The sequence below is a fragment of the Thermobia domestica genome, chromosome 7 (assembly GCF_964235325.1).
Source record: "Thermobia domestica chromosome 7, izTheDome1.hap1.1, whole genome shotgun sequence".
Taxonomy (NCBI): domain Eukaryota; kingdom Metazoa; phylum Arthropoda; class Insecta; order Zygentoma; family Lepismatidae; genus Thermobia; species Thermobia domestica.
This window is the reverse complement of record NC_137460.1, coordinates 111,323,050-111,335,497: the sequence shown is the minus strand read 5'-3', so window position 1 is coordinate 111,335,497 and position 12,448 is coordinate 111,323,050. Positions and strand designations below refer to the sequence as shown.

The 12,448-nt window shown below is 35.1% G+C and overlaps 1 protein-coding gene across 10 annotated transcripts in view; it reads left to right on the top strand.

Moving 5' to 3' along the window:
• Positions 1–8,120, top strand: part of cact (NF-kappa-B inhibitor cactus) — a 201,877-nt gene extending 193,757 nt beyond the window's left edge. For all 10 annotated transcript variants that reach the window (XM_081765143.1, XM_081765141.1, XM_081765149.1 and 7 more), the window contains 3 exons: positions 1,282–1,370; positions 4,454–4,690; positions 7,263–8,120. In XM_081765143.1, the coding sequence (XP_081621269.1) occupies positions 1,282–1,370; positions 4,454–4,690; positions 7,263–7,334 (398 nt within the window). In that variant the 3' untranslated portion in view covers positions 7,335–8,120. The remainder of the gene's footprint in view (positions 1–1,281; positions 1,371–4,453; positions 4,691–7,262) is intronic.
• Positions 8,121–12,448: the final 4,328 nt, after the last annotated feature.

Sequence of the window (12,448 nt, the reverse complement as noted above, 5' to 3'; positions counted from 1 at the left end):
TGTGGAACATATGCAAATAATTGTTACTCCTCGTGCAATACTCAATTTCACATACTGTTATTTTGAGTGCCAAGAAGCACGCATTAGCCAAGTTTCCTCGGGGATTTCCCAGCAGCTAGGAAAAAAAAGAAAGAAAGAAAAACCTCCCGTGTCGCAGCCAGCATGTCGGTCGGGGCCTCAGAAACATTCCTTATACACCCAAACTGGAAGCCTGCTACATAAAAAGCTTTTGTGTGCAAAAATAGTTTCTCGGAGGGTCAAATCTGGCCAAGTTAGGAGCCACAGCGCTGAGTCAGTTTCCAGAAACGATGTCGAGTCGAATTAGAAACGGAGGAGGTGTTGAAAAAAAAAGCGCAGGAGACGAAATTAAAAATAAAAAAGGATAAAGAAAGGTCATGTATGTATATCCTATTTGTTTATCAAGTGATGTCATATTTCAAAGGTGAATTTTCTGGCGCAAAAGTTGCAACTAAACGAAATCTTTTCGTGAAGATGAGTATTCAGTGTTGAAAGAAACAGCAGTTCACTGCTTCACTCATGTTTCCTTCCTTGTATTACTATTAATAGCGCATATGTATTTTAGAAGAAAGGGGATTTCAAATGAGTATCTTGTTTTGCCACAAACTTTCAGTAATGTAGGTATTCCAGGCTAAATGAGGCATCATCCGTGATGCATTACGTAATTACAAACTTCAGTGTTTTCAAAGCGAGGGGGGTTGGATCAGTGGTTGAGCGCTTACTTATGGTGTGTGGAATCCCTGTTTCGATTCCCGACCAAGTAAGTTAGTGGTGGACAACATCATGTCCCCTAGCACTGATGAATTCGTAAGCATTTTAAGTGAATGTTTAATTAAACTTGTGCGTTTCATCTAGAGCGAGTAACACGAGACATACCAATGTGATTAATGTATTTATATCTGTCCTTTTAAAGCCCTATTATCACAGCTAATCAGCCAGATAAGTTTCTCGGAATGCGATTGACAGTGCTGTGCACAAATATTTGTTTTGAGTTCTGTTATTGTCTAGAAGTATTATTTATCAATTTTTTTATCGCGTGCATTGTTGTAAATTTACAGATATTTCTGATGAAATTTTATTTATAGGGCCTGTATATTGTATTGGATTGCTACACGTATAAAATTAGATCAAAATGTTTTACGCGGAAATTGCTGCGTGGATGGAACTTTTCAGATATACTATAATTTTGTAGTTTTAGTGACACTTCTTTTATTGTGTAGTTTTTTATACATAGCTGTAATATTTCCTTTCCTTTCTTTACAGGTCAAATGTGCGTTCATTTAGCGGCAGTATGGGGTCATATAGAAATCCTTAGGCATTTATCGTGGTTTGGTGCAAATATGAACGCGAAGGTAAGTTGACTGAATTTACATGTTTGTTTATACATTGCACTTGAAGTTTTGTCATCGTGAATTTATTTTTTTTAAGTGCAAGTATTTATTCTAGCATAAGGTATTTGATTTCTGTTTTTAAAATGTTTTGAGTACACTAATTAAATTACGTAAACAAATATTAAGGGAGTGTCTCTCTCGCTGATGTAGTGGTTAGCACTCTCACCTTTAGTGTACGGGGTCTTAGGTTCGGATTCGCTTTAAACTGTAGATCGACATCTCATGTAGCCTTGGAGCTAACCTCCAACCAACCAAAAACAAATATAAATGTGAGTTCCAGTTTTTCTTGTTCTTTTTCTTCGAGTATATCTTCCTTTAATAATATTTTGTAGATAACTATTTCGTTTGATATTTGGAGGGAGAATTTTATTATTAGTGTGGTTGTTTTATGAAGTTATTCATTAAAGTTTTGAAATTTAACGTTACTTTCCAGCAGTGAGGCTATATGAGATGGGATACAATCTTCAAGTGGGATCTGAACCATATTATTCGAGTTTGTGAAGCAATTCCACCAGGAGTCGAACTTGGAACCACACGCATTGGCTACTTGGCCACAAAGTGGCATTTCCTATCATTAAAGCTGATTAAGTAATAATGAAAACAATAGACTTTTGTGTACGAATCGTAATTATTATATGCCCGTCATCCATATTCTCTGAAAGATATTTAATTTCACGAATTCAGAGTAAACCATTAAATAAGGACACCTTTCCCAAGAGCATGATTTGAACGTTAGAGATGGTACATAAAACATTTCAGAACCTTTTTCTTACCCTCAGGTGCTCTAAAATATAGTACGATAGGTTAGTTTTCTCTGGTTCTGTTCTGTTGCTAGATTGATATTTAAATTCCGTTGGTGTAGCCTTTTGACTAGATGACATTTCCTCGTTGAATTACAGGCTGTCGGCAACATACATGCAGTTACAGTACCTGCTGCTAAGTCTCAGTATTGCTGATAAGCTAAATAATAATCGTGTATAGTTGAAGAATCTATATAATTAGAGCGTGCATAAGAAAAGAGCAAACAAAATACAACGATAGAATGGAGTGAAGTTTTGCTGTGCTGGAAGTCATTTCAAGGAAATCGCGTGCAATGCGCCGTAGAGAAAGCTACAAGATAATAACGACCAAGGGATTCCCGACGGCTGGGGAATCCCCACACTAATCGATCTAGAGGTTTTTGTTACCAGGTTACCGACCTCGATTCCACGAAAGGTCGAATCCTTACACGCGGAACTAAGAAGGGCTTTGGAGGCGGACAACATTTTTTTCTTTTCTTTTTAATTCTTGCGAGAACTTTTGTTTCCGTCACTTTTTTTTTCTTTAAACAACCTTGAAACCATCAACTCCGATGGTAACTTGTTACACAAGCAGTGTTGAATTTGTAGCGTGAGGTGTTGTTGATTTGAAGCTGCCTATTGCAATATCTTTATACAGTAAAACTTACCTTGATATGATTTCCAAGTTTAAATAATTCAGTTTATTCTTATTTTAATTCTATAAAATGCCTCGATCCAACGTTGAACCAATATACCAAAAGAAAAAGAAATTACGAAACTGATGAAAATTACATTTATACATCTTTTCTCAGTACTGCAGCAAGAACAGAAACAGACTCCATTCATTCATGTACTTATACACCATCTTGGCTTGCTTCCCGGCTGCTGTTGTGGTTAGCGCACGTTTTTGATACACAGGGCCCCGGGTTCGATTCCCGGTGGGAGAGTTCCAAAATGCATACGAATAACAGTATTCGAATTCAACCTTAAACTATAGGTGTACGTCTCGTATAGCCTTGGCACTGAAAAGAGATAGGAAACTTTAGCTAACCATCTTGGCTTATTTTAATTCGATGGTGACGACTTTCGTCCAGAATTGGAATATTTCGCTTACACTAACAAACTAGTCATCACTTGCTTGCGAACTTGAACTACTTTGAAGTAGAGTTCTGTAACAGTGGCTAAGGTAACGTCGTAGTTAAAAGAATGAATTCATGAGTATCAAATTATACATCACTCATGTTTGTTGATAAAATGATACTTGTTTTATAGTGTATTAGTTGCGAATGTTGATAGCTCTATTTGCTCATTATGTTGGGCATGAAATAAATTAAATGAAATCTTGAAGTAACGTCCAAAGATTGTGCCCGTTAGGCTAAGACAAGTGAATGATGATGGAAGAATTGATGGAATGTGAATGTGGGAGGAAACGGGAGTACCCCGAGAAAACTCACGGATACGATGTTGTCCACCACAATTTTACTTGGCCGGGGATCGAACCAGAGACTGGTTATGAAATAATAATTAAAAAAAATCTCTAGTCGTCAGTTTAAAGAATTATTGTCTTGGAATTGCAGTGATATTGACAGGAAAAGCTGTTTTGATTATATGACTTGGCCATATTGAAATCATTCGGACAGCGTTTTTCAGACTGAAGACCGTGTACCAGAAGTGGCTCTAGAGACCTGCTTTTGTGGTCCTCTTAAACATTAGTCAAGATAGAAAAAAATAAATTCAGTTGAATTGTGTATGAAACACAGCCGAAAATCCGAAAGAGAGACATATATTTATTCCTTTAGAAAAGTAGACAAGAATAGAGTATTCCGTAGAACAGTCTAATAAAAGTGGTTGTCACTCGAATACACACTGCACTAGACCAAAGCATTTTTTGCGTATTCCTAGCTACCAATATTGAATTATTTTTATATTTTTTCGTACCTTTTGACACTAAAACAGGCCACAGACGAAAGTAATTTCACTACAAAGTCCAGTTCTATAGGAAACTTAGCCATATATGTTGACTTCATTTACGTCTTTGACCAAGAGTCAAAATATTATCTAATCCATATATGATATTTGCTTTGCTCAGTTAAACTAAACTTATTCGTGTTACTACTAATTACAGAATGCCTTTATTATAATTTTTATTATTGGCCAGGATATCGGCTTCCTTTTGCGTATTCGGGATGGGTGAAGTTTTGATAAAGTTTCTTGTGTCGAGATTGATGATAATTAACGAAAAATCTCTCTCTATTATTTTTACAGGAAGGAAAAGGTGGGAGAACGCCGTTGCATTACGCTGTGGAGCAGAGAAACATGCAGCTTATTTGCTTCCTGATAGACGATTGTCGTGTAACATTGGAAAGTACAACATTTTCAGGGTACACAGCGTACCAGCTCGCCATTTGTGTGGATACTGGCCTCGCACAGTTACTAGCGACGAAAGGAGCGCTGCCCAAAGATTTACCTGACTCCGAGGATGAGTCGGATAGTGATGAGGAGGTAAGTTGATTAAATTAAAGTTCTATTTGCAATATCAGAGGATTTCGAAGTTAGAATTAATGCTTGTGCAATGACAAGACTACCCAAAGGAATATTTCTGCGCTTCAGATTACAGAACTCTGTCATTTGTGAAAAGAAACTAAATTAATTTTGCATTAGAATTTTTATTTCGCAGAAATTAGGTTCTGCAGTATTTCTGTAGATGTTTAACAAAGGGAATAATCTAACTGCTGGCAAAATGAAATGTATGATTGGTCTACATCGAATTTCACCCTTTTAAAATAAGTTTTTCTCTTGAAATAAGTAGTGCGTCAGTATCATATCCTTGTCATACACAGAAAAGCAGCAAGCAGATATCCGTGTGTTAAAACTTCCCTAAGGTGTTTACAGTCGTGGGGAATTCCATTTTCGTGATGTAACAACATGGGCTGTAGCAGAAAACTTTTGCGCTGTATTTAAGAAATTGTGGAGAAGCATTTATCCCATCCGGGTATGTTGTAAGTTACATAGTTCGCATTCTCATTAAACAGTATATTGTTTCTCTATTTTGTGTATAGGAGCAACAAATAGGGTTTGATTTTAGTACCTTTTTTTTGTCGTAAATACTCCTAGTCATCGTTTTCCTGCTAAACCCGTGATTATTATTTATTAATTGGCGCGGGGGAGGGTACACACATCAGCCTATACATCATTTTCTTACAGGCACCGCTCGTACTCTTGTCATTGCAAACCCTAGGCAGTTAGTAGTTATGATGCATTTTAAGTTTTATGTGATTCGATGTTGCAAATTGCCAGTTACACATTACCTTGATTTTATACGAAGGGTATTCAATAAATATTGTCTCTGAAACAGAAGGAAATTTATTTTCCCACAGTCACTCAGTACAAAAATTCATTCGCCCACCTATGTTCTAGACACTTAAAACGGGGGTTCGCCGTTGGTCAGCAAGTAATTAGATTACAACTTTGCCTGCCACAGCAGAATTCACATTACATATATATATATATATATAATGTGTATGAAGAAGACTATCACCCAAAACATTAACCATATCAGCTTGCATCTCCATCGATGGTAGAGCTTTTGATCACGGCACGTACTTAAGTTTCTCCATTTTAACATCCGGACGTACTTGCACTTGCAAAGGCAGAGAACACAACCAGTATCAATGATATTGCCGTGTACTTTGGTGCACATACTTCTAAAGCTTTAGAGTACAACATATTACTAGCACGATATTTTTATTTATCTCCTCCTGTGTTAGGGACAATAATTGTTGAACACTCCTTGTATATTAGATTCTCGAATAAACATAAGATCATTTAGGATCCGTTATATTTCTAGTTCTCTTCAAGTGTACTGTAATTTCATCTTTCCCAGTGTTGTACAGTCATTGTATTCGTTGCCAATAGTTCTACAACTGTTAGAAGATAAATTTTGTTGCGTTGAAAAAAAAAATATATATATATATATATAATTAATTCTCTGTTCACGTTGAAAAATACATTCATTTGGTTAACTATTGGCAAAGGAAAGTCTTGGGACGAAAAGGTACTTTTGCTGGCAATTGTACTTAAGAATGTTATATGTAGTGCTGAAATAATCCATATTTTTTGGAGTGTATTTGCTGCAAAAATTATCCCTCCAAAATTATTGCTTAACTTTCCTAAAATTACAATACAGTATAGAAGTCATAATAAAATATATATCTTCCTATACATGCTTTTTTTATCAGTACTTATAAAGCGAAGGCACTGCTTTAAATGCAATTTGTTTTTTAATTTTTTTAACGACACATCTCCCGTCTCCGCAGCAAAACAGTTAAAATTGCTGTATTTAATCTACCGTTGTTGGAAAGATAAAAAAAAATGATTACATAGGGGAAATTTACAGATTTGCTAGCATAGCGACCTTTAATATACGAAAACATTAAAGTAAAAATAGGTTTATGTTTGTCTCGACGGTGTTCTTTATTTTATTTTAATAATAAAGAAATTAAATTACTCGTGTATATCGTTTAAAAAACATATTTAGAATAATGTAAAATTGTTCATACATAATACACACTAATTAACATTACTTACGATGTGAAGAAAATAGTGTTTTTCTAGTAGCAGGAAAATTATACTATATAAGGCACATTTGATACCGAAATCCGTCGTAAGAGTACAATGAAATTTGGTAGTCACGATAGAATGTAGGCAAAGGTAACAGCTTAAAATAAAATAAAATAAAATAAAAAGTATATTGAATGGCAAAAGGGGAAAGGTTTGAATCAGTTCATGTAGTTGAAGAAGGCGTTGAAGAAGTATACCGAAATATTTGAAATCCTAATTGAAACAGTTCTAACTAGTTCAAATCTGTATATACGTATGTAATGTTGGTTAGTTGGTAGTATTGAAGTTTAGTGTCCCTTTCAGCACCGAGGCTGTATGAGACGCGAACCATCAGCTTAACGTGGGATCTGAGCCACACGAGCTTCCATATATGTAATGTGTATTACTAGAGTTTGTATATTTTGCAGACCTAGTGTATAGCAAGAAATTACATTTTCCTCTTTCTTTTTTTTAGATGTCCGATGATTCGGAGGAGCTGTACAGACAAATTGAAATCAATGGAGAACCAATCAACGTCAGTGCTTGAGACAGCAACAGCTTAGAAAACGCTTAAGCAGATTGTCTGGTCTATTCAGTGTCATGCGCAGTGAGCTGCGCAAAATAAATCTCTGTGAACTCACCCCACGAGCACTCTGCCGAAGGACTTGCAGAGTGATTGAAGTCAGACGTTGGGGATTAAGCAGACAAGAAACAAAAGGCCAATCAGGCGGGAGCAGCCTGTGTATTACTTTGTATGGGCTGTGTGTGTGTGGAGCTGAGAGAGAGAGAGAGATGTATGATTAAATGAATTGTGTGTATGTATGTATGTAATGTATGTATGATTCATGGATGTATGTATGCATGGTACTAAGGGACTGAATGCGAGCAACATGGGTACGTTGCGTTAGATAACATAAAGACAAGAAAAGACTGTATATATAGGAACCACCAAATCTCTTCAGGAACAATTGTACCTGTGTCGTCAATGTGAGACTGTGAAAAAAAAAAAAAAACTTTATTTATTATTGTCATAAACAACAATGTGCCTTTAATTGAAGAAAGACATATTTTTCATGTACTAAACGTTCTAACTTACCATTGTTGTCAAGAAGCAATTAAAGACAAATTTTCATTGTACTGTAGAATATCACAAAGTAGAATGTTTAGAATAAATTATAAGCAGAATGAGTCCTATCATTTTTTTGTTTCATTTAACAATCTGTTAAATGTAAATATCTTGTAAAAAAAAAAAAAAAGATGTTACTTGAGAAATATTTTAGTAATTTGAAGCAGGTACATAATATATTATTAATAAATGTCACAAATAAAATTATCCATTGAGTTTCTTTTTCAATGATTTCTGTAAATCCTTCCTTGTATTACAAGAAATTATCGCGTTTTACAACAGATTCATCTTCATATTTGATAAGATTAAGTGCTTTTATCTTGTATAAGTCTCAAAATAGTTTGTTAAATGTTATATATGATTGAGTGGCGAGATAACATTGTCTGTTTTAAGCAAGTTATTTCTTGTGAATATTTTTATTAATTGCTTAGTACCCATTTTCACTATTGAGGAATTGCGTAAATCTGCTTATGATTTACAAAAGAGAAAACACAGTAAGTTCTTAATAACTTTGATACACCAATCTAACATTGGCCAATCTTTCTTTTTAACTGGCCAATGGGTCATCCAGAAAGTAAGTTCCATTGGCCAGTTAAAAAGAAAGCAATGGAACAAAAATACTTAATTGCGCACTGAATTACATGTCTTAAACTACTGTATATTACAATATAGTTGCCATCCCTGTTGAAACATTTATATGGAGACGAGACCATATTTTGTTATATCGAAGTATTTATTGCTTGGCTCCTTCGTCATCCGAGAAGTTTTGGTTATCACAGAAATCTTTCAGATTATTAAAAAAAAAAAAAAAAAAAAAAAACCTGAAAATTAGAAGAGGGTGATGATGGACAATTCGGGTAATGAGGGAATGATTCTCAGCCGTAGTCTGAGGAATCGTTGCGTAGTACTTCCATATGGGAACAAACATTGCCATGAATGGAAACAAACTTCGGTTTAAGATGCCACATCTTTTATTTTGGGTTGCACGACAAAATTTTCGTCGAGTTTTTCGCAAAATAGATATTGATATTAATAGTTTCACAGCAACTAATTGAGCGCAGTTAACAAGCTGTGGGTGTTTCGATTTTCTTCAATATTATCTCAAATCATTATTAAGCATGTTCATTTCTGCTTTCTCTAACATGGAAGTCTCTGCCTTGCCAATGGGTACAAGATACAACTACTTTGCGCTCTCTCGCGATTGCAACACAGTTGCTGGGTACATTGCAAGTACTTTGTATTCATGATTTATGTAGATGTCTATTCAGCGACATCCCAAATTATTATTACTTAATTATCATCAACTCTTATATCTCACTATTTAACCAGAGTAAATAGTTAGGTTAATCAGATTTAGAAGACACTAATTGTTTTGCCTGTGCTCAACACGATCGACTTTTATTTTTATTTTTATTTATTTATTTATTTATTTTTTATTTATTTTTTTTTTTTTATTTATTTTGTTCCTCAGGAGTACCACTCTTGTAGAATTCAAACTGCCAATTCACATCGCTGTCAATCAAATTCACATTGCCCTATTTGTTTTCTATTTCTACAAATGACACGCGATAATTGAATGATCAACGTTGGGTTCATCCGCAATTTCTTCATCCATTTTCCACTGCTCTGGTGCAATGATCGCATTCAATCGTCGTCGTCAACAGCAAAACGACGTCTGTGATTTTCCTCATTTTCCGGGTTTAACAATGTGTGTGTAACAAGACGAAGGAACAAGCTTTACGCTTCATTAATGTTTCTATATATATATATTTCATATAGAAGTATATAACATGCATAATTCCAGGTCCATTTTACACTGAAATATGAACAACAAAGAGTAACAGCAAAAAATAGCAGTATAACGCCACTAAGTTCTTTTTATGCAATGTTTGTAAGACCTAAGTCGTTCACTGGTATCAAAATGTGATAATTCTGATACGTGGTGTGTTCTACAAAGTGTGGTCCCACATTCAATTCCCAGTGGATACAGTCGATCGGAAAGGTGTAAAAAGCCTTTTCATTACAGCCGTCGTGAGTGAATTTTTTCCTTATTCGCGTCAGGCAAATGCTGGGATGGTACCTAATATGAAGTTCCCAGGCAGTTTCCTTCCTTCTCTGGATAGTGTGGTCGCCGAGGACCTCATCTTGTGTGTTACTAAAATGGGCGATCAGAACACAAGAGAATAAAGTCCATTGCAAAAGCTGTGGGGATAAAGAGAAAACGGTACGCTTAAAGTACATGAAAATCTTAACACTTCTGGACGTGAAACTTTTTAGGCTCTGTTGAGTAGCTTGATCGAGATCTTAAATATGAAATATGTTCAAAATGACAAAAAAAGAAAAAAAAAAGTTAATTTAATTCGCTTGTGCACAGAACGTGTCATGAACAGTTTTGTTCTTTGTGGTGAATGTTAATCGATGTGGTACCAGCAGTTTGACTGAAATGCCAAAAAACAACCGTGGAGGAAACATTTATCGTAGGATGATAAGAATCTTTTTAATTTGCTTCAGGAGTTTGAAAAGTTAAAATAGAATATAATCAAGATAAATTTAACCTTTCAGACAATGATGCTTACATATATCGAACATTTTACTTCAGCAGTGATCATATTAACTTCTCAAAGGAATCTGATAGTAAGGTAAGGGAGGAGAACGGTGTAAACTATGCAAGGTGAAAATGATGGAAGGAATTACACATAAAGATATGAAACCCGCGATTATCAGGTTTTTATATATAATTTGGACTTTTTTTGTGTGTATGTGTATTATGCTAATGTACAGTCATCTTAAACGTATTGTAAACTTACAGAAATTGAGTAGGTTAACCTATAATTCAAACCTCTCAATCCAAACAATCTATTGTAGTATTTAAGATGTGATAGTTTGATATTAAACTATGTTTCTATATTGCTCACACCGGTTCAAGTTACATTGCTTCAAATTCAGAGAAGAAAACTTCCCTAGTTTGAAGTGATAAAACTTCATTTATTTTTACTGGTGTAGCTTTCTTCATAAGTCGCCTCTACTTGGGATTCAGTCTAATTCAATCTTGTCTATATACAGTATTAATTTACGAATGCGAATGACGAGAAAAGTAGTAGAAAACAGAAAATAATAAAAATATATATTAACTTTTTTATTTGGTTTAAGATTAGCGTTCCTTTCAGTAGCGAGGTTACCTACAGCTTAACGTGGGATCCGAACCACATGAGCTGCCACCAGGAATCGAACCCGGGTCTCCCACGCTAAAGGTATATGCTACCCGCTTAGCCACGAGTGAGTTCACAAACTTTTAAAAGCAGAAAATATTTTTTTTTTAAAAAACGCTAAAGAGCAATAATAATAAATAATGATATCTAAAAAGAAGAAAATTCTCTACTATTATCTATACAAACTTTTAGTCTTCCAAACCAAACAAATTGATACTTCATAAAAAATTACCATTAAAACTAATTTTACAGAGTATATTAAACAATTGTTTGACTTGGCAGATACTTCAGTTATATATACAGGGTGTTTCAAAACAACAACGACAAGTTTGGGAGGTGACTCCTGACACCAAGATAAGACAAAAAGTATAGACCAACTTGGGTGCACAAATGCTTCCTTTCGGAGTTATAGGCTGCCGAAAACATGAAAAAAAAAAAAAAAATTAAACGTCCAGAGCTCCAAAACTATGGAACCTACCGTAGTCGGGTCAAGACCACTTAGGAACTAATATGTACCTTATCCAAAAATCCATGTTTCGGAATTCTAAGGTACTCACACAACAATTTTTATAGAGGGAGTTTGCCTACGGGCATACAATTTGAAGTACTCACTAATCACCTCTATAAAAATTGTTGTAGAAATACCGCAGGATTCTGAAACATGGATATTTGGATAGTGCACATATTAGTTCCTAAGTGAAGTCTTGACCCGACTACGGTAGGTTCTATGGCTTTGGTGCTATGGACCTTTAAAGTTCATGTTTTCGGCAGCCTATAGCTCCGAAAGGAAGCATTTGTGCACCCAAGTTGGTCTATACTTTTCTTCTTATCTTGGTGTCAGGAATCACCTTTCAAACGTTGTCGGTGTTGTTTTGAAACACGCTGTATAGTGTCCCAGAAAGAATGTAACGAATTCAGAGATTAATAGCGCGAAAAGAAGTGAAAGGGGTGAATTTCATATTTGACTTGAAACATGCAATTATGAGTAGTGTGGTACCCAATGGGCGCATAATGCTGGCGAAGCAGTCGTGCAAGATGGCATCAAAATAACTGCAAACAAATAAATGGTTTATAAATATGAAAAAAAAATAGCCATTTTGCATATAGCGTACACAGAATTTCAAGGAAGGGGGGATTTAAACTCCCAACTTCAAATAATTTCAGGTGTCTGAATACATATCTTAATATGATAATGCTTATTTTTGCATAAAATCTTGCTGCGCCATTGGGGAAGAAAATCTTGAACAATTGTATGCAGCTATAGCAAAAGAACTGAAACAGAAAAACCTTAAGAGATATTATCAGTGTTCGAAGTGGAAAAAAAAA